Here is a 27,212-nt window from a genome sequence, read left to right as displayed (position 1 = left end):
ATTGTAGTGAATATATTATATAACGGGGCGGCACGGTGGTGTAGTGGTTAGCGCTGTCGCCTCACAGCAAGAAGGTCCGGGTTCGAGCCCCGTGGCCGGCGAGGGCCTTTCTGTGCGGAGTTTGCATGTTCTCCCCGTGTCCGCGTGGGTTTCCTCCGGGTGCTCCGGTTTCCCCCACAGTCCAAAGACATGCAGGTTAGGTTAACCGGTGACTCTAAATTGAGCGTAGGTGTGAATGTGAGTGTGAATGGTTGTCTGTGTCTATGTGTCAGCCCTGTGATGACCTGGCGACTTGTCCAGGGTGTACCCCGCCTTTCACCCGTAGTCAGCTGGGATAGGCTCCAGCTTGCCTGCGACCCTGTAGAGGGATAAAGCGGCTAGAGATAATGAGATGAGATGAGATATTATATAACCATAATATACCCTTGTGAATGGTTTCTGAAACAGAACTAACTTTATTATCAAAAATAGAATTTTCCCTTAACCTTATGAAATTGTTCCAAAAACATTAGGATAAAGTCATGTGTTTGTCTGGATACTTCCATATTAAATAGCACCAGGGATAGAAAATACTTGAGCATTTGTACTACACTTATCTACTATTTGAGGTTTTTTATACTTTACTTCAATATTATTGAACTTCAGTACTACTCTTATTTAATCATATTTCCAAGAAAAATTAGACCAAGAAAAAAATGATTGGACCTTTAAAGTACATCAAGAACGTCTTTTCTTCTTTCATCTAGCTAATGATCACACGCTACTTCAATAGAAGTGGCTCCTTGCAGTTTATATAATCCAATCTAATAAGTTCACCAGCATAGAAAAAAAAATCCTATCAAAAATTATTCCAATACATCATCTCTGGTGACCTTCTCATGATACACGATGTAGTTAGCACTATAGTGTGTGTCTGAAGATGGATAAACCACCAGACTGCAGTGTCAAATGTTAGGATGAGCACCCCAGGCCCTACCTCAGAAAAAAATGTTTCAGGATGCTGTAATAAAGTAATAAGATGAGGTTTCTTCCTAGAAGGAATGAACTCCAATTGAATTTTTCAAAAAGTATGAATGGAAAAGCATATGAGGTTAGTGTTGCTAATATGCTAATGGTAACTTATAATGTCAGGTTAGACTAATATCAATTCCAGTAGCTAATACAGTTGATCGTCAAATTGTAGCTAATCTGGTAGGTTATTGACAGGATATTTTTATTGTGATTAATTCATTCACAAACTGACATGACAAGCAACTTTACAGAGACTGAATGATGTTTTCAGGAAAAAGTGAGTAGTTGCATAGAAAAGTCATTAAAGTTAGTTTTCACACAAATACATATTACTTATTTCCATCCATCCATTATCTGTAGCTGCTTATCCTGTTCTACAGGGTCGCAGGCAAGCTGGAGCCTATCCCAGCTGACTACGGGTGAAAGGCGGGGTACACCCTGGACAAGTCGCCAGGTCATCACAGGGCTGACACAGAGACACAGACAACCATTCACACTCACATTCACACCTACGGTCAATTTAGAGTCACCAGTTAACCTAACCTGCATGTCTTTGGACTGTGGGGGAAACCGGAGCACCCGGAGGAAACCCACGCGGACACGGGGAGAACATGCAAACTCCACACAGAAAGGCCCTCGCCAGCCACGGGGCTCGAACCCGGACCTTCTCACTGTGAGGCGACAGCGCTAACCACTACACCACTGTGCCACCCAGCCCATTACTTATTTCCATAAATTTAAAACATTTACATGTTGTACCTGCTACATTTAAAAGTATTAACTTTTCTTCTGGGTTCCTGGGCAGGAAGCTAAGCAGGACCCCCGTCCTCTCCAAACAAACATGAACCTGTGCACGAAGCCCTGATTGCCCTGCTCTGCAACACAATATCTGGAAAGTAAAGTGTATATATTACTACATTACACTTTCATTCTTAGTACTTGAGTAGCTTCTGTGCTTTGTAGAAGGCAAGCTAATCTTAAATGACTGATTTCTTTCTTGAGTTTCTCCTCATAATCCACAAAAAAGCCCACCTCTTTAACAAGTTCATAATCAATGGCCAATAGTGACAGCACAATGACGTACAGAGTTTGTTTTTAATCCAACCCATGAGGGAAAAGGAATATTTTCTGGCTTCTTCTCATCTCATCTCATTATCTCTAGCCGCTTTATCCTGCTCTACAGGGTCGCAGGCAAGCTGGAGCCTATCCCAGCTGACTATGGGCGAAAGGCGGGGTACACCCTGGACAAGTCGCCAGGTCATCACAGGGCTGACACATAGACACAGGCAACCATTCACACTCACATTCACACCTACGGTCAATTTAGAGTCACCAGTTAACCTAACCTGCATGTCTTTGGACTGTGGGGGAAACCGGAGCACCCGGAGGAAACCCACGCGGACACGGGGAGAACATGCAAACTCCGCACAGAAAGGCCCTCGCTGGCCACGGGGCTCGAACCCGGACCTTCTTGCTGTGAGGCGACAGCACTAACCATTACACCACCGTGCCACCCTTTCTGGCTTCTTTTTCCTTTTAAAGTTTCCTTTTCATCATGACAGTTACTGACCTGCTTCTGACTGCTCATTGGTTACAAAATCAGACCCACACACTAGTCACATTTCTGAATTTATCTGAGACTCTGAGACTTTATACATTCATTGTTCTGTGTATCATGTTGTGGATGACAGTGTTATGGCCTAATCATTTTACTTTACATTTATACTTGTGAAGGGTCTCCTAGGGGCCAGGGTCTCTGCAGATGAAGAACTGGTATGAGTCAAGCCAAGTCAAGTCAAATTTATTTTTATAGCGCTTGTCACAATGCAGCTTTACAGAATTTTAGTTACCTTAAACATGAGCTAATTTTATCCCTAGTCTATCCCCAGTGAGCAAGCCTGTGGCGATGGTGGCAAGGAAAAACTCCCTCGGTATGATTCTTATTCTTATGATTCTTGGCTTTTGAACCACGGATTATAATCACCATCTACCTCTATATTTCCATCAGGCTTTGAGCCACGGATTATATTAGCAATTTTGCACAAGACATTGCACAGTATATCTACCTCCATGTTTGCACATTGTTTGTTTGCCTCTCCTTTTTTTAATGTTATCTTCATTTTTCACTCTACCTTTATATTTTGCATTCCATAAGCACTTTATATTTTATATTTCATATTTTATATATATATTTCTTTTTATTTTGGTAAGCGTAGTTTGGTCGGGCAGTTGCAAAATAAGAATTTCATTACCCAATAATAAACCGCTGTGTCTGTTATTGTGTATATGACAAATAAAAAATCTTGAATCTTGAATCTTATTATTTGTTCAGGAGTCAGATTCATGATATTAGAAATCTGAATTTGAATACTGTTAATTTTGAGGTTGCATTGTACAATATGAAAGCAGGTGCTTAGTCCAGATATTAATGTCAAAGAAATCTTCCTTCTTCAGTGTTCTGTCTGATGGCAGGTCCGCTCTGACGGCTTCAGCCATCAGTGTTACTAGGGAAGGATTGCAGTAGTGGTTTCCCGTTGCCTTCTGCTGGATTATTATAGAGGTTTTCTCCTCTCAACCAGTCACACCTATGGACAATTTAGAGTAGCATGTTAACCTAACCGCATGTCTTTGGACTGTAGGGGAAACCAGAGCACCTGGAGGAAACCCATGCAGACACGGGGAGAACATGCAACCTCCACACAGAAAGGCTCCCGTCGGCCACTGGGCTCGAACTCAGAACCTTCTTGCTGTGAAGCGACAGTGCTGATCACTGCTCCACCATGCCACCCAAATCTTCTTAGGGCATGGTTAATATTATTTGTGTGTGTGGGGGGGGGTGTTTCCAGAAAGAGCTGGATATTTTCTCTCACGGTTTATCCATCCATCCATCCATCCATCCATCCATTATCTGTAACCACTTATCCTGTGCAGGATCGCCGGGCAAGCTGGAGCCTATCCCAGCTGACTATGCGCAAGAGGCGGGGTACACCCTGGACAAGTCATCATACACATAGAAACAAACAACCATTCACACCTACGGGCAATTTAGAGCCACCAATTAGCCTAACCTGCATGTCTTTGGACTGTGAGGGAAACCAGATCAGACACAGGGAGAACATGCAAACTCCACACAGAAAGGCTCCCGTCGGTCACTGGGCTCGAACCCAGAACCTTCTTGCTATGAAGCGACAGTTCTAACCACTACACCACCCTGTCTGTTTCAGATGAATTTAAACAACATCCATCCATCCATTATCTGTAGCCGCTTATCCCTGTCCTACAGGGTCGCAGGCAAGCTGGAGCCTATCCCAGCTGACTATGGGCGAGAGGCAGGGTACACCCTGGACAAGTCACCAGGTCATCGCAGGGCTGACACATAGACACAACCATTCACACTCACATTCACATTCACACCTACGGTCAATTTAGAGCCACCAATTAACCTAACCTGCATGTCTTTGGACTGTGGGGGAAACCGGAGCACCCGGAGGAAACCCACGCAGACACGGGGAGAACATGCAAACTCCACACAGAAAGGCTCCCGTTGGTCACTGGGCTCGAACCCAGAACCTTCTTGCTGTGAAGCGACAGTTCTAACCACTACACCACCCTGTCTGTTTCAGATGAATTTAAACAACATCCATCCATCCATTATCTGTAACCGCTTATCCCTGTCCTACAGGGTCGCAGGCAAGCTGGAGCCTATCCCAGCTGACTATGGGCGAGAGGCGGGGTACACCCTGGACAAGTCACTAGGTCATTGCAGGGCTGACACATAGACACAACCATTCACACTCACATTCACACCTACGGTCAATTTAGAGCCACCAATTAGCCTAACCTGCATGTCTTTGGACTGTGGGGGAAACCGGAGCACGCAAACTCTACACAGAAAGGCCCTCGCCAGCCGCTGGGCTCGAACCCAGGACCTTCTTGCTGTGAGGCGACAGTGCTAATCACGACACCACCGTGCTGCCCAATTTAAACAACATTCATGAATTAATTTCATAATGAAGCACTGAGCGGGCGGCACGGTGGTGTAGTGGTTAGCGCTGTTGCCTCACAGCAAAAAGGTCCGGGTTCGAGCCCCGTGGCCGGCGAGAGCCTTTCTGTGCGGAGTTTGCATGTTCTCCCCGTGTCCGCGTGGGTTTCCTCCGGGTGCTCCGGTTTCCCGCACAGTCCAAAGACATGCAGGTTAGGTTAACTGGTGACTCTAAATTGACCGTAGGTGTGAATGTGAGTGTGAATGGTTGTCTGTGTCTATGTGTCAGCCCTGTGATGACCTGGCGACTTGTCCAGGGTGTACCCCGCCTTTCGCCCGTAGTCAGCTGGGATAGGCTCCAGCTCGCCTGCGACCCTGTAGAACAGGATAAAGCGGCTGGAGATAATAAGATGAGATGAATGAGACACTGGTTATACAGTAAAAGTCACACATGGGATTGAACTGAAGATGTTGGCTGAGCTTCTCTGATATCGGATTGTGACCCAAGTGACACGACACGACGTCTGGTTTGCTGTCAAGAGTATATGATGTTTTTTTTTTTGCGTCAGTGATGCACTCAATCCTAATGAAGTTTTGACTGAGACAGACAGACACCTACGTCATAGTTGGATGTGACTCTATGCTGTTTGTCTGTCTGAGAAGAGTGCTGTGATTGGCTGGATTCACAATAAGCCCCGCCCCTTCCCTCTCTCTCTCTCTCTCTCTCTCTCTCTGGGAGCGGCAGGATGTGCGAATGAGGGCGCGAGACACACAGAAGTTCAGCAAAGGCGCACAGAAGGAGACAGCAGAATATTAGGAACACTCATTGACACACGTGACACTTCAAAGCTGTAAGCGTACTTTTATTTCCCTTCATCTCATCCTGTCTGTGGCTCTTTTCTAGAATGATGATTCGATGAGGGAGGAATGAAGCCAGAATGTGTTGTAGTACTTATACACATGGACTTGCAGAGCATTAAGCTTGATTAAATGAGTTGTCTGGCATGTGCTGGTAGATTATAAATCAACTTTATCATCCAGAGCATGTGGAAAAGTTCAGAATTCAAACCAGAAGTTGTTCACATATGCACTCGTGTGTTATTTCTGTTTATCTGCTCTAATCCATCCTGAGCAAACTTCATACTGCTGAATTACTCTTCATCACCTCCTGCCAGTGTTACAGGACCTGCCAGGCTTAGCTCAGATATGTTCTGCTCTGCTCTGCTTTGTTTTGGGTATACCAAGCATTGAGTTGCTGCACTTTTTTTAATTCCTTCTCTGTCTTCCTCTATTCCTGCCTAGGACACAAGTATGTCTGTTAACTCTCCCAGTAGCAGCGATGCATGTTTGAGCATCGTTCACAGTCTGATGTGCCACCGGCAAGGTGGAGAGAACGAAGGCTTTGCCAAGCGTGCCATCGAGAGCCTCGTGAAGAAATTAAAAGAGAAGAAGGACGAGCTGGATTCTCTCATAACCGCCATCACTACTAACGGTGTCCACCCCAGCAAATGTGTCACCATCCAGAGGACGCTGGACGGCAGGCTGCAGGTCTGAGAACTGACGATGGTGAAATGGCGCTTTCCGAGTTCACGTACAGGCCTGAAAGAAGTCACTATAAGTGCTTTTCCGACAGTATATCGTTGTTTATAATATGGACAGGCCTGACTTAAACACTAAACACTATTATGTGATCCTAATTCGCACAAGGGCAGACTGGTCTTTGATCTAGTCCAGTGGAGAACATTGTGAAACGCCACAGTGATGTAATCCTGTGCTGTGTGCCTGATATACTGTTCCCCCTGTGTTTAGGCTACACTCAGTCCGATCAGCAGTGTCAGTGATAACAGACTAGTTACTGGTGTGAACTTAATGGCGCTCTCATGAAGCTTCAGAAACTTCACATATATCAGCTTGGTTCTTGCCAGTAGACTAAATGCATGCCAAGATCTCCAAAAGACACGAGACTGTGAAGTGGGAATTCCTGAAAGGCAAGACAGAACACCAGTTGTGTTCAGAATAACTGTTGTGGCCTGTTTGTCAGCAGCTCGCCGTTTTTGTTATCTTGACGTGTATATGGTTATTGTGTACTCTTGGCTGATGAAAAAACAACTACAGAAGAGAGACGCAGAGTTCCCTTCCCTTCCCCCAGCTGCAGACAGAGCGAGGGAATGAGAGAGAGCAGGAGAAGGAGGGGTGGAGGGAGAGAGAGGGTTGTTTTGTCTGAGACACAGGAAAGGGGCAGGGTTAAGTTAAGGCCTGTCTGTCTCGGAGTGTGTGTGTGTGTGTGTGTGTGTGTGTGTGAGAGAGAGAGAGTGTGTGTAGGTGTGTGTCTGAGTGTCAGTATTTGAAGTATGTACACAATCTATATAAGTTTTATGCATGTGTTCACAATATTTCTATGCGATATTTTAGGCAGTGTGTTTACTGAAGATGTGTTGGCTCAGTACTAAAATTTCATGTGTGTGTGCGCACAAGTCAACACAGCATAATAAGTACTGAAGTAAATACCGAGCCTAACTCTTGAAGTTAACCTCACTGGGTGGGGACCAAATGGTTAGAAAAGCAAATTAGTTCTCATTTAAGCCTTTACTACTCAGGACAGAGACTAATATTCCATGTTTATGCTTATCTTTCTTCATATATTTACAAAATACACACAATACATTATCTCTTCTAGCTTGTCCTTCACAAGCTAAGAAAAAGCTGTCGGAAAGGCTGAATAAGGCTGAATCATGCAGTGTCTGAGCTCGAGGCTGTGTACGAACTCTGTAAGCTGTAGTTATTCATTCTCAGGATTCAGGCTCTGTTTTTACTTTAACAGCAGCATTTTTTCAGTTCATAGTCCTTCATGTCTTTCACACATACTTCTTTTTTTTTTTTTCCTGAGAGTCGGCATGTTCAGAATGCAATGGGGAAACGTTTTATTATAACGCATTCCTTTTACTGCTCTTCTTTTCTTTCCTCGGCTTACTTTTCCTCCACTCCGCCCCATTACCTTTGTAGTCACAAATCTCTTACTGGGTTGCTTCTTGCTGGTTTTCTTCTCCATGCACCTTGTCATAACTGGAACCCCCTCCTTCCCCATCCTCATCTGTGTATCTCTGCAGGTAGCAGGACGAAAAGGCTTTCCTCATGTCATATATGCTCGCCTGTGGCGTTGGCCAGACCTCCACAAAAACGAGCTCAAACATGTCAAGTTCTGCCAGTACGCCTTCGATCTAAAATACGACAATGTATGTGTCAACCCCTATCACTATGAGCGGGTGGTGTCTCCAGGCATCGGTATGTGTGGTCCTCATTAAAAAAAAAAAAACATATCCAAAGGAAAATATGACTATATTACATGAAGTGATGAAACACAGATGCAAAACTGATGCATGACAAAGGCTTGAGTGGAATTTAGTACACTTTTTTTTTTTTCTACCAATCATGGTGCATCAGTTCTTCAGCTCAGTTTTTGTCTTAACTTCCTGGTATAAAGCTGCACCAAGTATAAAGAACGATGCAAATTATATAAAGGCTGCAAACCAATTACACCAGATTTTCAGAGCAGAAAACATCCAGTACAATGTTCAGTATACAAAACACAGTCAGCATGTTGGTGTGTTACTATATTAACTATATTGTCAGATGACCTTTCTACAGCTAAAGTGTTTTTCTGTTTTTTTTTTTCCCTTATGCAGTTGGACTAAGTTTGCAGACCACAGGTAAGAAAACCAAACAGAGAACCTCTTGTGTTGTCTGTGTCTGTTTGCTATCAAATATCTGAATGCTGCAGTGTTTGTGTACAGGAGGTAGTCTACATGCTTATCAAAAAGCTTCATAGTTCTGTTAGTCTCAGCTTGTTTTTTGTAAAATATGAAAGCATTTGCACAATGAGAAAGAAGCAAGCTATTGGAACAGCTGGTACGAGCATATTTGTGGACAGAAAACGCTGATCTGACTCTCCTTTTCCAAATCAGCTAGGTAAAACACAGGTCTGTGTAGATTTTCCAGCCACTGGGTTGAATTAAATTTGTCTGAATAGGTGACACTGATATGAAGCTGTTTGCAGTCACACAATAAACCTGAGAGATATTCCACAAAGCGAGCTTATAGCATCCGTCCATTATCCGTAGCCGCTTATCCTGTTCTACAGGGTCGCAGGCAAACTGGAGCCTATCCCAGCTGACTGTGGGCGAGAGGCGGGGTACACCCTGGACAAGTTGCCAGATCATCGCAGGGCTGACACACAGAGACAAACAACAATTCACGCTCGCATTCACACCTACGGGCGATTTAGAGCTACCAATTAGCCTAACCTGCATGTCTTTGGACTGTGGGGGAAACCGGAGCACCCGGAGGAAACCCACGGGGAGAACATGCAAACTCCACACAGAAAGGCCCCTATCAGGCACTGGGCTCGAACCCAGGACCTTCTTGCTGTGAGGCGACAGTGCCAACCATTACACCACCATGCCGCCCACTTATAACATCCGGTTTTATTAAATTGCTTTTCTTAAATTAATCAGAGAGGTGATTCTAGGATCAGTGCATTCCACTCACAACATTCATGTTTCAGTGTGAATTTCCAGCAATTCCACAATCCACACCAATCACAAAAACTGGGGAAATGCTGGAGGATCGCTCCTGTCACAAAGTAATCTGGAAGTTGGTGTCTAAATGCCTTACGTGTCGCACACATTCCCTAATCCAGTCGATTTTCAGGCACAAATCTAGAGGACACTTTATACAGACTACATTTTACCATGGTAAAGTCAGTTAGATGAATATCATCATCTGTCTACGTTGGGCAGCACGGTGGTGTAGTGGTTAGCCCTGTTGCCTTACAGCAAGAAGGTTCTAGATTGAAGCCCAGTGGCTGACTGGGGCCTTTCTGTGTGGAGTTTGTATGTTCTCCTCATGTCTGCATGGGTTTCCTCTGGGTGCTCTGGTTTCCCCCACAGTCCAAAGACATGCAGGTTAGGCTAATTGGTGACCTCTAAATTGATCCTGAGTGTGAACGGTTGTTTGTCTTGATGTGTCAGCCCTGCGATGATTTGGCGACTTGTCCAAGGTGTACCCTGTCTCTTGCCCATAGTCAGCTGGGATAGGCTCCAGCTTGCCTGCAGAGGATAAGCGGTTATGGATAATGGATGGAGGTCTACATTGGGCAGCACGATGGTGTAGTGGTTAGTAGTGTTCGCCTCACAGCAAGAAGGTTGTGGGTTCAAGCCTAGCAGCTGATGGGGGCCTTTCTGTGTGGAGTTTGCATGTTCTCCCCGTGTCTGCGTGGGTTTCCTCCGGGTGCTCCAGTTTTCCCCACATGTGCTTAGGTTAACATCGGGGACATCCTTGGGCTGAAGTGCCCTTGAGCAAGGCACCTAACCCCCAACTACTCCCTGGGTGCTGTGGCATAGCTGCTCACTGCTCTGGGTATATGCGTGTGCTCATTGCTCACTTGCGTGTGCATGTGTGTGTCCACTGCTTCAGATGAGTTAAATGCAGAGATTAACTTTCACTGTGTGCTTAAGTCTGTGCTTGAGTGTATGTGGGACAAATAAAGGCTTCTTGGCTTGGCTTAATATAGATACCTGCATTCATTTAAGTTACTGCTTACTTATTTTATCCACATCCAAGTATTAAAAACTGGATTGTATGCCATAATATAAGAGTACTTTATTTAAAAGATGATTACATCCTAATATTAAAGGGCATATCCTGGACCAAATTCGGGGGGTTTTTTTATATGAAAGAATGTCCCTTACACACTCATCCAGAAGGGTAATTCTGCACAAGGCCATCTGTCTACAGCAGAAAAAAAATAAAATAACAAAACGCGTCTGGAAAAATCCCAAGGGAGTCTGGAGCCAGATTCGTGACGTCACGTGCGGAAGCGCCAGCAGGCTGCAAGAGCTTTGCACGGTTTCAGTGCACAGCCTGTGTAGACCAAGTTTAGCAGCTAGCGATTTTGCACTGAATTATGGAATTGTCACCTGAGCGTAATGTTACTTCACCTTTGGATGAAGAATGTAATGTTGCTACACCCTCCTACGATACATCTGTTAACCATTTTAATTACGTGATAACATTGAAGAAATTTGCAGAAAACCACCAGGTCGTTTTCTCATAAACAAACCAGCGCTGACATAGGACTCAGAGGGAGGCGTCCCGCACGCGACGTCACGAAAATCAATGCCAAGTTTTTTCAGAGGCGGACCAATTCGCCTCAAATGGCTTGATTTCAACTGAATTTTTCTGGTATTGCGCAAGGTAAAAAAAAATTGCAGAGAATGCAGAATGTTACAGATATTTGACCAAAGTTTAATATAAAATAGGAGAATTACATTGATCTTGCGCCTGAATTTACCCGTGATATGCACTTTAAAGCCTGCTAGGCTAGACAATGTATAATATAATATACAGGTGCATCTCAAACAATTTGAATATCATGAAAAAGTTCATTTTTTTCATAATTTAACTCAAAAAGGTAAACTTTCATTTTTTCATTACACGTATAGTGAAATATTTCAAGGCTTCTTTGTTTAAATTTTGATGATTTATGGCTTATAGCTCATGAAAATCAGAAATCCAGTATCTCAGTGTGGCAGCAGGGGCGTGGCCGAGCGGCGGTCTGTGAATGGAGGGCGGAGTCAGGGAAGGTGAGTGGTCATGTCACTACACCTGTTATCAATTAACATGTGCTTGTGTGTCTCCTTCAGTGACTGCGCCCGATAAAAGGAGAGTGAGAAGGGGAGGACGGCGCCGAGGGCTCGATGATAGTGTGTGTGTGTGTGTGTGTGTGTGTGTGTGTGTGTGTGTGTGTGTGTGTGTGTGTGTGTGTGAGAGAGGTTTTGAGCCCTATGCTGAAAAGCAAAAATAAAAGAAACACTGTAAACGCAAACAACCGCCTGCTGTGCTTCTGTGCTCCACCCACATCAGAGTCTCGCTACAGTAGTGCTGAAACCCGGGAAAAGTACAGAAGCACAGCAGGCGGTTGTTTTGCGTTTACAGTGTTTCTTTTATTTTTGCTTTTCAGCATAGGGCTCAAAACCTCTCACACGCACACAGGCCATCATCGAGCCCTCGGCGCCATCCTCCCCTTCTCACTCTCCTTTTCTCGGGCGCAGTCACTGAAGGAGACACACAAACACACGTTAATTGATAACAGGTGTAGTGACATGACCACTCACCTTCCCTACTCTGCCCTCCATTCACAGACTGACGCTCGGCCACGCCCCCGCTGCCACACTCAGAATATTAGAATATTTCATTTTGAGTTTGAGTAGAACAGTATAAATACAGTGTATCTCTCGGTCTAGTTCAATACACGCAACCACAATCATGGGGAAGACTGATGACTTGACAGTTGTCCAGAAGACGATCATCGACCTCCTCCACAAGGAGAGTAAGCTACAGAAGGTCATTGCTTGAAAAGGCTGGCTGGAAAAGGTGCACAAGCGACAGAGGTGACTGCAGCCTTGAGAGGATTGTCAAGAAAAGTGGATTCAAGAACTTGGGAGAGCTTCACAAGCAGTGGACTGAGGCTGGTATCAGTGCACCAAGAACCACCACGCACAGACGTCTTCAGGAAAGGGGCTACAACTGTCACATTCCTAATATCAAGCCACTCCTGAATCAGAGACAACACCAGAAGCATCTTCCCTGGGCTAAGGAGAGAAAGAACCGGACTGTTGCTCAGTGGTCCAATGTCCTCTTTTCAGATGAAAGTAAATTTTGCATTGCATTTGGAAATCAAGGTCCTAGAGTCTGGAGGAAGAGTGGAGAGGCACAGAATCAAAGGTGTTTTGAAGTCCAGTGTGAAGTTTCCACGGTCTGCGATGATTTGGGGTGCCACATCATCTGCTGGTGTTGGCCCATTGTGTTTTATCAAGTCCAAAGTCAACACCGCGTCTACCAGGAGATTTTAGATAATTTTAAATATTGGATTCTTCATGCATCCATCTGCTGACGAGCTTTATGGAGATGCTGATTTCCTTTTCCAGCAGGACTAAGCACCTGCCCACAGTGCCAAAACTACTACCAAATGATTTGCTGACCATGATATTACTGTGCTTGATTGGTCGGCCAACTCACCTGACCTGAACCCCAGAGAGAATCTATAGGGTATTGTCAAGAGGAAGATGAGAAACACCCGACCCAAAAGTACAGACAAGCTGAAGGCTGCTATCAAAGCAACCTGGGCTTCAATAACAACTCAGCAGTGCAACAGGCTGATCGCCTCCATGCCACACCGCATTGATGCAGTAATTCATGGTAAAAGAGTTCCAACCAAGTACTGATTGTAGAAATGAGCATAATTTTCAGAAGTTGGACATTTCTGTACTGTAATTCCTTTTTTGATTGATCTTAGAAATATTCTAATAATTTGAGATACTGGCTTTCTGATTTTCATGAACCATAATCACCAAATTTAAAACAAAAAAACCTTGAAATATTTAACTTGTCATAAATATAGAATATATGAAAGTTTACCTTTTTGAATTAAATTATGAAGAAAATAACTTTTTCACGATATTCTAATTTTTTGAACTGTACTAGTGGGTGCAAGGTTGGCAGATGTGTGTTACTCAGTGGTGTGGTAGAATGTTCCTGGGTATATGTATAATTTCTTATATCGGTAGATATCATTTAGACTTGTGGAACCAAGACATTATGTGACATGTAAAGTAGAACTGATCACCTTAAGCTGACATGATGCTGTTTTCTCCATAAGCATACGTTGCCAGTGTATCTGAGTGGGGTTTGTTGAAATAAGTCTGGCTTATTTAGTTCGTTCACTTTGTGGAATACTCTCCTGATCCCAGGCCATATGAAAACAAAGATTCCCATAATGTTCACATACTGCCACGCCTTGCCCTCCACAGTCAGGCCGATAAAGGAAGAGTATATCCATGACTGTATCCAGATGGACGGTCCACCCAGAATGCCCTCCCAGCAGGACCATCATGCCCAAGAGCACTACAGCCAACAGCTGCCCCCACTCCAGCTGCCCCCAGAGCCCCATCGTCATGCTCCTCCATCAGTAACCCTCTACCCCAGCCTGCCTCTCTCACCACCTTGTAAGTTCTAGTAATAAATCCTACGACCTTGTGCTCCTGATAACATTATTAGTTTAAATACAGTTGGGCATAGTAAATGAAAGTTCGAAAAAAAAAATGACTTCTCTTGGGCTGGGATCCCAGCAGTGTATTTTTAAAGCAGGAGAAATACAGTTGTAGAATTCTTTCCTTTTTTTTTTTTTTTTTTTAAATTTTCACATTGATTTCTCCATGAACGCAGCACTCTTCAAATCTGTCCTTTTCATTCACGTTTCATAAACGAGCGCTCCTTCTCTTTAATATATTTTATTGTTCTATCCACATTCACTGGATATGAGCAATCACACGCTCTGCTTGATTGGCTACTCTGCTACTAGGATATCAGCTCATATACCGTGAGTAGAGAAAAACAAAATGGCGGAGCGTGTTACTGAACCAACCGAGGACGAAATGAAAACTCTACTCTAAAACAAAACCCCCCCAAAAAAAACAAAATATGGAATAAAAGTATTTCATGGTAAGAGCGTATCTTTTTTTTCAATAATTATTATTATATAATTTTTCACAAATTGCTACTGTCATTACGCCGGTTTGTTTACATTCTAAGTGGAAATGATTTTGTCAGATGTTTTGTACCGTATAAAGTTTTTATTTAACAAATTTGCAAAAAATAAAAATGCTCTGTTTCTCAAAATCCAGTGAATGTGGATAGAATGAAACCGTTATTCCACTCAGTCTCATCATACGTGGCTTATAGCCGACTTGGTGCTGTGCGCGTCGTGGGCTATCGGCTCATGTACGACTCGATTTCGTGGAATAACTGTTAAATATACTGTATCTCTAGTAACATTAAGAAACAGATGTTGATCATCCTGTCACAGCTTGGTCAGAGCCCTTTATAGAGTTGAACAGATTTGTTTAATGGGACTTTGTCGTTTTATGCAGGAGGTTATTGAAATATATATTGAAATAAGGTACTCTAAAGCTGAGTATACTTATATTTTACCATGCTTTATAATGTCCCTATATTATTTCAGACGTTTGCCATTGTTTAAGAAGGTGGCTAACGTTAATGCTTATTGTCTTTCTCTGTGTAGCGAGCAGCTCCAGAATGCCCCTGCAGGGTAGCCATTCGGAGGGCCTACTGCAAATTGCCTCTGTCCAAAGCAGGGCTTTGGCATCCTGTTCTCCCCCCACCACCCCTACACACACACCAACAAACACAACACCACACAGTCAGAGCTCAGCCCAGCAACCTGATGCAGATCGCTGCAGTCAGGCTGAATACAGCACTTCCAAACAGACACAGACACAGACCTCCTACCACAGTGAGTAATAGCGATGGAGTCTTCATTTCAGAAATAAATGAACTGTAAACTCTGTTCTTGAATTTTAGCATATGGGCAAAGATCAAATTAGATCCTTGCTCATATTAGTCCTGTTGTACAAAAGAATATCTTAAAATGCAAGTGTAAATTACTATCTTTTCTCCAACATCACAGCTACAACTTGGACAGGCACAAGTACTGCCTCCTACACGCCTATGGCGTCCCAGCAGAATGGGCGGAGTCACCAGCAGGGTCCTTCCCACCACACTGGTCATTTCTGTATGCCACTCGCTTGTTTAACTTAATCCTTCTGTAATCTAAAAGCATTTTATGTAGAAGCAATCTTTAATCTCGTTTCCTCTTTACCGTCCTCACAGGGTCTCAACATCACACTCCCACGTCCTATCCACAGCCAGTCTCCAACCATCCAGGTACATTAAACTGTGCATACACGCATACTTCACATTTTATGTAATTGTTATTTCTAAAATATACATATTAATAAGAAGTTTTGGGGTTTTCCTCATGTATACGTTAAAGTGCATATTCTGGACCAGTTTCGTGTTTTTTTTTATATGAAAGTATGCCCCTTTACACACTCATCCAGAAGGGTAATTTTGCACAAGGCCGTCTGTCTACAGCAGAAAAAAATAAAATAACAAAACGCGTCTGGAAAAATCCCAAGGGAGTCTGGAGCCAGATTCGTGACGTTAGGGGCGGCACGGTGGTGTAGTGGTTAGCACGGTCGCCTCACAGCAAGAAGGTTCCGGGTTCGAACCCAACGGCCGGCGAGGGCCTTTCTGTGTGGAGTTTGCATGTTCTCCCCGTGTCTGCGTGGGTTTCCTCCGGGTGCTCCGGTTTCCCCCACAATCCAAAGACATGCAGTTAGGTTGACGTGGGGCGGCCTTGGGCTGAGGTGCCCTTGAGCAAGGTACCGAACCCCTGACTGCTCCCTGGGCGCTCTGGTGTGGCTGCCCACTGCTCTGAGTATTTGCGCGTGTGTTCACTGCTTCAGATGGGTTAAATGCAGAGGATGAATTTCACTGTGCTTGAAGTGTGCATGTGACAAATAAAGGTTAAAAAAAAAAGTTATCTGCGGAAGCGCCAGCAGGCTGTGCGAGCTTGCGCAGTTTCAGTGCACAGCCTGTGTAGATGAAGCGCTCCCATTTCTCTCTCATTGTCCGGTCTTTTGGGAAACGATGAGTACTAATCCCATCATGATTGGTGTTGCTACACCCTCGTACGATACATCTGTTAACCATTTTAATAATTACGTGATAACGTTGAAGAAATTTGCAGAAAACCACCAGGTCGTTTTCTCATAAACAAACCAGCGCTGATGTAGGATTCAGAAGGAGGCGTCCCGCACGCGACGTCACGAAAATCAATGTTTGCCGGGAAATCCAAATGCCAAGTTTTTTCAGAGGCGGACCAATTCGCCTCAAATGGCTTGATTTCAGCCGAATTTTTCTGGTATTGCGCAAGGAAAAACAATTGCAGAGAATGCAGAATGTTACAGATATTTGACCAACGTTTAATATAAAATAGGAGAATTACATTGATCTTGCTCCTGAATTTACCCATGATATGCACTTTAAGGTCCAGAGTTCTGGTGCTCAATCTCATACTTTGAGATGGATATCCAGGTTGGGGAGATGTTTAAGGTCCTGGCTAACTGCCCGCTGGTAACTATAGATGGCTATGTGGATCCATCCGGAGGAGACCGCTTCTGTCTGGGGCAGCTGAGCAATGTGCATCGCACAGATGCCAGTGAGAGAGCACGGTGAGAGTGTGTAGTTAAAAAACAAAACACTGTCGTTACATAGAACTGCATGCACAGGGCCTTGAGTCTTGCACACACACACACACGCGCACACATCTTCGCATTTTCATTATGTATTTGTTAACTTTTCTTTAATCGTTTGCTGAACTTCACACTTGCACTATGCCATGAAGTATTTCTACCATAGCTGACGTTGTTTTCTTCCCCTCCTGCCCATGCTGGCTCTCTGTCCTGTTCCAGACTCCACATTGGTAAAGGTGTGCAGCTAGAGTGCCGTGGGGAGGGAGACGTGTGGATGCGATGTCTCAGTGACCATGCTGTCTTTGTGCAGAGCTACTACCTGGACAGAGAGGCAGGAAGAGCACCAGGGGATGCTGTGCACAAAATCTACCCAGGAGCTTATGTCAAAGTAAAAACACTACTGCATCAAACACAGATATGTACCAAAATACAGTACTGACTAAATAAAAATGCTATCGTTTCTTGGACAAGGTTTATTTTAAAGGAGAACTGAAGTCATTTTTAAACTTGCTTTATTTCTTAATTAACGTGTTATTCAGTTACGTTTTCAGTTTTAGTAACCTTATATCGTGACTCGTATTGGCAACTAATTGCAATTAAATATTATACTTATCGGCCTGTTCGGTTTTTAGCCATGTTGAATTTAGTTCGTTTGGTCCACGGCAGGCGTCGCTTATCCGCGCGATCTTCACGAGACTTGTGCGAGACTTCGAAACGTGAAGTGTCAGCCAGGTGTCAGCGCCGCCATTTTGAAAAGTGTTTTCCAAACGAAATATTGCACAAAAACGAGTTTAAATGACGATTACTGCCTACTATTCTCAAGCTTTCCTGATTGCTATCAAAACTTCCGGCTTGATTACATCAGCATTCGAAAGAGGGTGCGCACGTCTTTTGACAACGTTGGCGGATGGTGGTCACTTTGATTTCCTCTGTACGTTTTACTTCCGTCCTACGATGTCTCGCACAGGTCTCAACGAATCTCGTTTACGGCCATTGCTTTGACATATGGACTGATATATTACAGAGCATATCTCAAACACTCATAACTTGCTATAGCAGCGACAAAATAGCTATCAAAAATAAATGCATTCCTATATTTAATAAAATGTGAGAAATAGAATTTTGATGATAAAAAAATGTGCCTTCAGTTCTCCTTTAAGGCTTTAACATGGTATTATTGGTGATCCCATTGCCCATGTTACCTGCTTTGGAAGAATTGATTCTCTGACCTCTAACGAAAAAAATTCCTTCGGTACTCACATTTCATCGTTCTAATAAGCCAGTGGCTGCAGTAGTTGTTCGTTATCTCTTCTGTAAGATGCAATCAGCAGACTGTCTGATCATTTCGTTGAACATTGTTGTGCCATTAGATTTCTCCTTTCCAGAGAAATGAGACTCTGTGAGACACTTCAACAGCAATAGACATAATATTAACGACATCTGTTTGCATTGTGATGGCATGGTGGTGTGTTCACACTGTCGCCTCACAGCAAGAAGGTCTGGGTTCGAGCCCCGTGGCCGGCGAGGGCCTTTCTGTGTGGAGTTTGCATGTTCTCCCCGTGTCCGCGTGGGTTTCCTCCGGGTGCTCCGGTTTCCCCCACAGTCCAAAGACATGCAGGTTAGGTTAACTGGTGACTCTAAATTGACCGTAGGTGTGAATGTGAGTGTGAATGGTTGTCTGTGTCTATGTGTCAGCCCTGTGATAACCTGACGACTTGTCCAGGGTGTACCCCGCCTTTCGCCCGTAGTCAGCTGGGATAGGATCCAGCTTGCCTGCAACCCTGCACAGGATAAGCGGCTACAGATAATGGATGGATCGATGTTTGCATTGCCGGTTATTGTTATGAGATCAATGAAGTGAGGAAATATAAGGACATTAAGCTCGTCTACACCTTTGATTGAATGCCATTGTAGAATCCTGTGTGTGTGTGTGTGTGTGTGTGTGTGTGTGTGTGTAAAGGAGGACTCAGGAGGCAGGCATGTTTTCATAGAACTTCAGGTTTATTTTCATTTTTCCCTTTTCTCAGTGCAATTTTTTTTTTGCACAAAATATGAAACCATAAATTAGGAAACAAAAATAATAGATCAAACAATTCTCTGTTTGTCTCAAGTTCAAGTACTTGAGCTGGGTCAGCTCTGCGAGCCGTGTCTCTCTCTAGTTCACATTTGCTACTGAAAAGAAAAACAATCGCATAACCAGGCCGCTGGTAATAACATACAGGTGAAAACAGTCACTCATTACCTGCCAGTTCAACCTGCCTGCTTTCTCCATCCACAGCTGACTCTCAACCACACTCCTGCCGCCAAGTCATGATTTTACTGTTTGTCAGGAGTTTCTCCTTGTGTCCTTGTAGGTTCTCTGATCTCCCTCCATCCATCCATCCATCCATCCATCCATCCATCCATCCATCCATTATCTCTAGCTGCTTATCCTGTCTTACAGGGTCGCAGGCAAGCTGGAGCCTATCCCAGCTGACTAAGGGCGAGAGGCGGGGTACACCCTGGACAAGTCACCAGGTCATCACAGGGCTGACACTGGTATCCAGTCATCTCTCGAAAACATTTCTGTACCAGGGTTGTTGATGCTAAGATGCCTAGGTGTTTGAGTTTGTGTGGAGGTCCTGTGATGGCCTGGCACCCCAAATCAGGTGCATTCCTGCGATAGGCTTCAGATCTCCCGCAACTCTGACTGGGATAAAGTTACTGATGAAGAATGAATGAATGAATTATTACATTATCAACCAGGTAACACGGCGGTGTAGTGGTTAGCACCATCGCCTCACAGCAAGAAGGTTCTGGGTTCGAGCCTAGTGGCTGACAGGGGCTTTTCTGTGTGGAGTTTGCATGTTCTCACCGTGTCTCCGTGGGTTTCCTCCGAGTGCTTCGGTTTTCCTGACAGTCCAAAGACATGCAGGTTAGACTAAATGGTGGCTCTAAATTGACCGTAGGTGTGAATGTGAGTGTGAATGGTTGTTTGTCTCTATGTGTCAGCCCTGCGATAATCTGGCGATTTGTCCAGGGTGTACCCCGCCTTTCACCCGTAGTCAGCTGGGATAGGCTCCAGCTTGCCCGCGACCCTGCACAGGATAAGCTGTTATGGATAATGGTTGGATGGATTATCAACCAGTTTGAATATCAACTGGTTTCACCAACTACAGCATCAGGACCTCTTTGCTTGCTATAAGTCTCTGGAACTTTACTGGAGGGATGAAGACATTAGCTGCTGTTTTCAAAATGGTGGTACAGTAGAGAGCACTGTCTAACACATTGCTCCAATATCTCCTATGGTGATTATGAAGGATATGATTTAGTACTCCTCAGTTTATTCAGTGAGACCACTCCCATTGGTATAGAAATATTTCAAAATAGAGTAAAAGTGATCAGTCAGAATAACTTTTGATTTTGTAATGAGCCGTCCCTCTGAGAGGACACTTGCGCCCAAACCATGCCACCAAAATGCCACCTAAAGCAGAACACGCCCATGTTTTTTTTTTTCCATTAATTTGTCACTGTATTTCAGTATGGTATGAGTAGACGTGGTACAATGTACCTATGGACAGTGTAGTAATAGAGCCAGGTAGGAGTAAGTTGTTTAGGAAATTTATCTGTAACCTCATTTAACATCATTCTTGTTCTTTATATCCTCCAATTTTTTCCCCCTCATTCTCTTTCTGTCCAGGTATTTGACCTGCGTCAATGCCATAGACAGATGCAGCAACAAGCAGCAACTGCGCAGGCAGCTGCGGCTGCACAGGCTGCCGCAGTGGCCGGGAATATTCCAGGACCCGGCAGTGTCGGGGGCATCGCTCCTGCCATCAGTGAGTCTGTGCCTTTGTGTTTAAATTGGCATGTAGTAATAGCCATGTAAGACATATCACCTTTCTATTAATCACAGACCTTCGTTTACCATAATTACTAATGGGCACACTTAGATTTTCTGATATGGAGTGTTTGTCTGCATTGTTCTATCTCTCCTTAGGTTTCTCTGCTGCAGCGGGCATAGGAGTTGATGATTTGCGTCGTCTGTGTATATTGCGTCTGAGCTTTGTGAAGGGTTGGGGGCCGGATTATCCACGCCAGAGCATCAAACAAACCCCATGCTGGATAGAGGTGCATCTCCACCGGGCATTACAGCTGCTGGATGAGGTGCTACACACCATGCCACTCGCTGAGCCCAGCCCTGCCAACTGACCTGGTAACAGAGCTTAATCAAACACAGCATCTCACAAGAATCCACAACAGGGAACGACGGAGGAGAGATGGAGAGGAGATGATGATATGCTCCATAGCTTCTCCCACATACACAGCATGCCCACGTGAACAGACAGTGACTCACGGAAGGAGGCAGACACTTACACAAGCTTTCCATTTCCATGGCCAGCAGACTGAGTGGACCTCTGTGCTGACCAGTGTATAGTCCAATCATAAGACTCTTGACTCACATGGAAATAAAGACCAGAGAAAGATGTTCTTAAAGTACAGGTGAACACGAAACACGAGGCCCTGGAATCCGTGAAGTTTTGAGTAACACTTGCTTCAAGAGAAATCCATGCACTGTCCTGACAAGAACTCATGAGTCATGGTATTCTTGGCCCAGGATATGATTTGAAATGCTGAGTTATCACTGTAAGAGCAGCGAGACCACAAACACCAAACTGGGCTAAGTATAGATAATGGACAGACAATCATTTTTAGCTTTTGTTACAACATGCTTTTTGTAACCATGGGATAGTATTTTAGCAAAAGGTTTTGTACAACCAACCCAAGGCACGAAATCCTAAAAAATTGGGACAGGTTATTTCTTTGTTTATAATGCCAAAGATGGATTTATAGCATTTTATATGCTGCAATACCAAAACGTCAGCTTCTTTAGAGTGAATAGAAAATGGCAATCCTGAGCAAGCAAAGCACAAGGTTTTCCTCATTTAATGCATCTTATCTTGCTCGTTAGGTGTGAGATCTTTGATTATTTCTGAGAGTAGCATATGCTGAACCTAATGTCATGCTGGAATTCTTTCTCTTCATGAAACCTGTTGGTTTGCCAAGAATGTTTAAGTGTGTGTTTCTGTTCCAAACCACCTCCACCTTTTTGTGTGTGCTTTATTACCAATGAATACACGCTGTACCTTTTTTTTTTTTTTTTTATATATATATAAATCTATGCAAAATCATTTTTTAAGTTTATTACTGAGCCCATTTGTTTTTCATGTCCAGCCCGAACTAGTCAGCGGCTTGAATTTTAGAAGTTTCAGACCGTTTGAAGAGGTTTAGTAGATATTAGATTTTATTTTTTTGCCACTTGTACTATTAACTGCTTTGATTTCCCTTTCGAAATGTCATTCAAGTGCGTCTCCCACATGTAATCTTCACTATTTTTAACATTTAGGAGCCTTGTGGTGGTTCTTCACACAATTACTGTAATTCTTTCAAGTATAAGCAAAGTGTGTCTGAACGATCATTAAGTACAAAAATATACTACAAAGATTTTATAGTAATGACAATATGACATCATTTACAGCAGGTTTTCTGAACTAAGAAAAAAACGTCATCATTGTAGATTTTTTTTTGTTTGTTTGTTTGTTTTTTTAGTACGGTAGCTACACACACTTTAAACATAGTTACAAGCTATACGTGGAGGCATAAACTAAGCACCAGATGGCCCATCCGTCATACTGAGGTATGATGAGTCATATAATAGTGTATACTAACTGTTTTGCACACCATTATCTTATATAACATTACTGGAAGCTATGATGAGGTGAACTTCACAAGGTTTCCCTTCATCTTTGTAAACGTTATAAAAGAAATAGAATGAACCCAAAACCTTGTTTTAACTCAGTACTTTATGTAGTATTGTACAGTCTTTCCTGAAGAAATAATTAAAGAAAGAATGCTACAACAAATGTATTTGCATTGTTCTATCTCCACAGTGTACAATGAGAGTAAATAAATTAAATAGCACAGCTGTGGCTATAGCCCAGTGTTTGTTAATACCTGAGTTTATTTATCCTGTTCATTTAGCGCTGTAACTGTTTCTTCTGGGTGATGCAGTGGTTAGCACTGTTGCCTCACAGAAAGAAGGTTCCGGGTTCGAACCTCATGGCCGATGGGGGCCTTTCTGTGTGGAGTCTGCATGTTCTCCTCCTCCGGGTGCTCTGGTTTCCTCCACAATTCAAAGACATGCGATTAGTCAAGTCAAGTCAACTTTATTGTCAAATATGCTATACATGCTCGACATACAGCACAGATGAAATATCAGTCCTCTCTGACCCACGGTGCAAACAGGCAATGCAACAAATAAAAATAGAATAGTTGAAAAAAACAAACAACAGTATAAACACTCTAGATAGGAACTAGACATAGACTAAACACTCAAACAATATAAACAGTATAAACACTAGATAAAACAAGACATAGACTAAACACTCAGACAATATAAACAGTGTAAACACTAGATAAGAACTACACACAGACTAAACACTCAGACAATATAAACAGTATAAACACTCTAGATATGAACTAGACGTAGACTAAACACATATATATATATATATATATATATATAGTATATATACACACACACACACACACACATAAATTGGTTCAAATAACCAAACAGTCAAGGGCACTTGAGGTATAGCAGGTAAACATGAAATAAGCAGAATAAACAAACTAGCAGCTGTTAAGATGAGGTAGTGCGGAATAGTGCAAATGAGCGAGGTAAAGTGAGATGTGCGGTCCCTGAGTTCAGTGCGTTAATGAACGATGAGATGTATGTATATGTGTGTGTGTTGGGGGGGAAACTGAGGATGACATGTCAGATGCTGAAGGGGGGGCAGGGATGTGTGCGAGCAGAATCTGTGGCAGGGGGCAGAGGGGGGCAGAGGGGCAGAACAGGGAGGGAGTTGAGCCTCCTGACGGCCTGGTGAAAGAAACTGTTCTTGAGCCTGCTGGTTTTGGCCCGGAGACTCCGCAGTCTCCTCCCCGACGGCAGCAGGCTGAAGAGGCTGTGAGATGGGTGGGTGGGGTCACCTGCAATCCTGATGGCTTTGCGGGTGAGGCGGGAGTTATAAATATCCATTAGAGAAGGGAGAGAGACACCAATGAGCCTCTCAGCTGCTCTCACGATGCACTGCAGAGACTTGTTAGGTTAACTGGCTACTCTAAATTGCCTATAGGTGTGAATGGTGGTTTGTCCGGGGAAGCAAGCCGGCAGTAGATAAAGTGTGCTCGAGATAAACGCAGATAGCCCTGTAAGAAGCTGCCAACTGACAGGCCATGGGCCTACAAGGCACCTGAGTGAGTGGTTTCTTCTACACTGTTAATTCTTTGAGTGTTGACTCTAATTATTGTCATGATATACACATAGTATGCACATGTATCCCGTACAACAAAAGTTGCGCTTTTTCTTCATTTTGTAATTTTTCAAGTTTTTTTTTTCTTCAAAATTTGCTAAAAAGCAGTGCCAGAGCACAGGGTTAGCCATTGTACAGTGGTGCCCATGAAGCAGAAAGGCTTGTACAGTAAGTGCATGGCTCAAATGACAGCGGTGGCACCTTGGCAGCAGGTGATCTGAACTTTGAGCTTTCTGATTTGTAGCTTCAATAGTTCCTGATGTTCATATTCAGGCCCAATGCATGAAATTTGTTTGTTCATGACAAAATCAGGCTGAATTTGTACAGTCTGAACCTGGCACATGTGGAATTGATGTAGTGAGGTTGAGTGGTTTGGATTAAGGGCCTTGCTTAAGGGCTCAATGGTGGCAGTGCTGGGACTCGAACCCCTCACCAGTAACCCAGAGCCTTAACCTGTTGATCCATCACTGCCCCAACTGTATAAATACTTTATTCCATAGTACTAAATGGACTATCTAATCATAATATGCACAATATCTAATAAGGCTTTGTCATGGCCATGGGGGCAGCCATAGCGTGAATGTTCGAGAAGCAGCCTTGGGCCCAATGGATTGCCAAAGGGTTCCTGAGACCAGCAGAAAAATGTGAGGATTGTTGAGTAAATGAACAGCACTTACCCCTGCCTCTGTATCATAGCTGAAGTGCCCTCAACTCCCCGGGCGCTGTAGCATAGTTGCCCACTGCTCTGGGTATGTGTGTGTGCTCATTGCTCACTTGTGTGTGCATGCTTCAGATGGGTTAAATGCAGAGGAGGAATTTCACTGTGCTTAAGTCTGTGCTTGAAATTTGTTTGCCCGTGATAAAATCGGTCTGGGCGGCACGGTGGTGTACAGGGATGAGAGTGGGTCCTGATGAAAAAAGCAGAAAATCTGTAAAATGTCCTGAGGGCACCGAAGGCGCCTGAAGTAATAAGGGGGGGTCCAGGGGGATACCCCCTGGGAAATTTTTTTCAAAATGAGACCTTACACACCCTATTTCCTGCAATCTGAGCTGTAGTTAATTAAAACACCTGATGCCTATTTTCATACTTATTGAAATAAAAACACTATTATATAGAACAATATGTATCAAAATCAATACGTGTACTGCATTAATTCAAAATAATATCTACATTTTAAGGGGACTGGTATTTACTCATTGTCAACATCACTTGTTTTTCTAAAAAATGTCCATTAAAATTCATAGTTATTTACAGTTGCATTAATAATTCAAATTTTCATATATTCAATATATTGAATTAAATAAAAACATTCATTTCTTATGGAGACTGACTTTTTCCTAATGTCCACATTACTTGTATAGGATTTCTTCACAATGTCTATTTAAACTTTAAAAAGTTATACAGTTATCAACACTGTCAGCTAGAATTCAAATTATCATATATTCAATGTATTGAATCAAACAAATGCATATTTTAAGAGGACTGTCTTTCTTATTGTCCACATCTTCAAAAGGAAAATGTCTATTTACATTTTCTACAGTTAAAGTTGTTTACAGTTCCCAGTTATTTTTGAAACAATTTTTCATTAGATCATTTAGACGACTTCTTCTTCAGCTTCTTGGCCAAAGCCAAAAGCTTATCAGTCCTCTCTTTTTTCCTTTTTCTTTCATTAGCCAGCTCCTCCTGTGTTTTTACATGCTCTAACCTGGCTCTCTTCTGTTCTCTCTCACACTCCTCTCTTGCTTTCCTTTTGCTTTGCTAAACTTGTTTTTTATACCAGCATCAATTTCATGTACGTTCGCTTCATCTTGCTTGTCAATATTATTCGGCATGTTGAGAAAAAACGCCGATTAGAGGAGCGTATTTATTATATGCAGCTCACGAACATGTGTAAGTTTTGATAAAAGAAAACGGATGTGGGTGTCTTTGTAAAAACTGTTTTGATTGGCTATTATGGTCTCAACATCGATGTTTTGACCAATAACAATGTAGATAACACGAATTTTACATCACATTCAACGAGATTAAACGAGACTAAAGATGGCGACTTACAAATAATGTGTTGGAATCGTTGGAATTAATTAAGTTTGAACAGCATGAAGGAACATACCCCAACCCCCCGAAATTAATAAAAAAAATTTCTCAACGGATTTGGCATAATATAAAAAGGTCATTTTTTACTCAGAAAAAGCAGAAATCTGCTGAAAAGCAGAAAACTCTCATCCCTGGGTGTAGTGGTTAGCGCTGTCGCCTCACAGCAAGAAGGTCCTGGGTTCAAGCCCAGTGGTCAATGAGGGCCTTTCTGTGCAGAGTTTGCATGTTCTCCCCGTGTCCGCGTGGGTTTCCTCCGGGTGCTCCGGTTTCCCCCACAGTCCAAAGACATGCAGGTTAGGCTAATTGGTGGCTCTAAATTGACCGTAGGTGTGAATGTGAGTGTGAATGGTTGTCTGTGTCTATGTGTCAGCCCTGCGATGACCTGGCGACTTGTCCAGGGTGTACCCCGCCTTTCGCCCGTAGTCAGCTGGGATAGGCTCCAGCTTGCCTGTGACCCTGTAGAACAGGATAAGCGGCTACAGTTAATGGATGGATAGATGGAATTTCACTGTGCTTAAGTCTGTGCTTGAAATTTGTTTGTCCATGATAAAATCGGTCTGGGTGGCACGGTGGTGTAGTGGTTAGCGCTGTCACCT

General features: G+C 43.4%; 1 protein-coding gene across 2 annotated transcripts; it reads left to right on the top strand.

The window, feature by feature from the left end:
- Positions 1-5,738: 5,738 nt before the first annotated feature.
- smad10b (SMAD family member 10b) lies at positions 5,739-23,069 on the top strand. 2 transcript variants are annotated; one of them, XM_060921861.1, is made up of 12 exons: positions 5,739-5,844; positions 6,296-6,541; positions 8,101-8,275; positions 8,677-8,700; positions 13,861-14,055; positions 15,132-15,362; positions 15,537-15,641; positions 15,740-15,793; positions 16,962-17,145; positions 17,386-17,554; positions 20,846-20,984; positions 21,146-23,069. In XM_060921861.1, the coding sequence occupies exons 2-12, from the start codon at positions 6,305-6,307 to the stop codon at positions 21,355-21,357; spliced, it is 1,725 nt and encodes a 574-aa protein (XP_060777844.1). In that variant the 5' UTR covers positions 5,739-5,844; positions 6,296-6,304; the 3' UTR covers positions 21,358-23,069. The 2 variants fall into 2 exon arrangements, with proteins under 2 accessions (XP_060777844.1, XP_060777845.1); XM_060921862.1 differs by lacking the exon at positions 5,739-5,844 and having other exon boundaries at positions 6,449-6,559.
- Positions 23,070-27,212: the final 4,143 nt, after the last annotated feature.

Source organism: Neoarius graeffei, chromosome 5 (assembly GCF_027579695.1).
Source record: "Neoarius graeffei isolate fNeoGra1 chromosome 5, fNeoGra1.pri, whole genome shotgun sequence".
Classification (NCBI taxonomy): Eukaryota; Metazoa; Chordata; class Actinopteri; order Siluriformes; family Ariidae; genus Neoarius; species Neoarius graeffei.
This window is presented reverse-complemented; position numbering and strand designations above follow the sequence as displayed.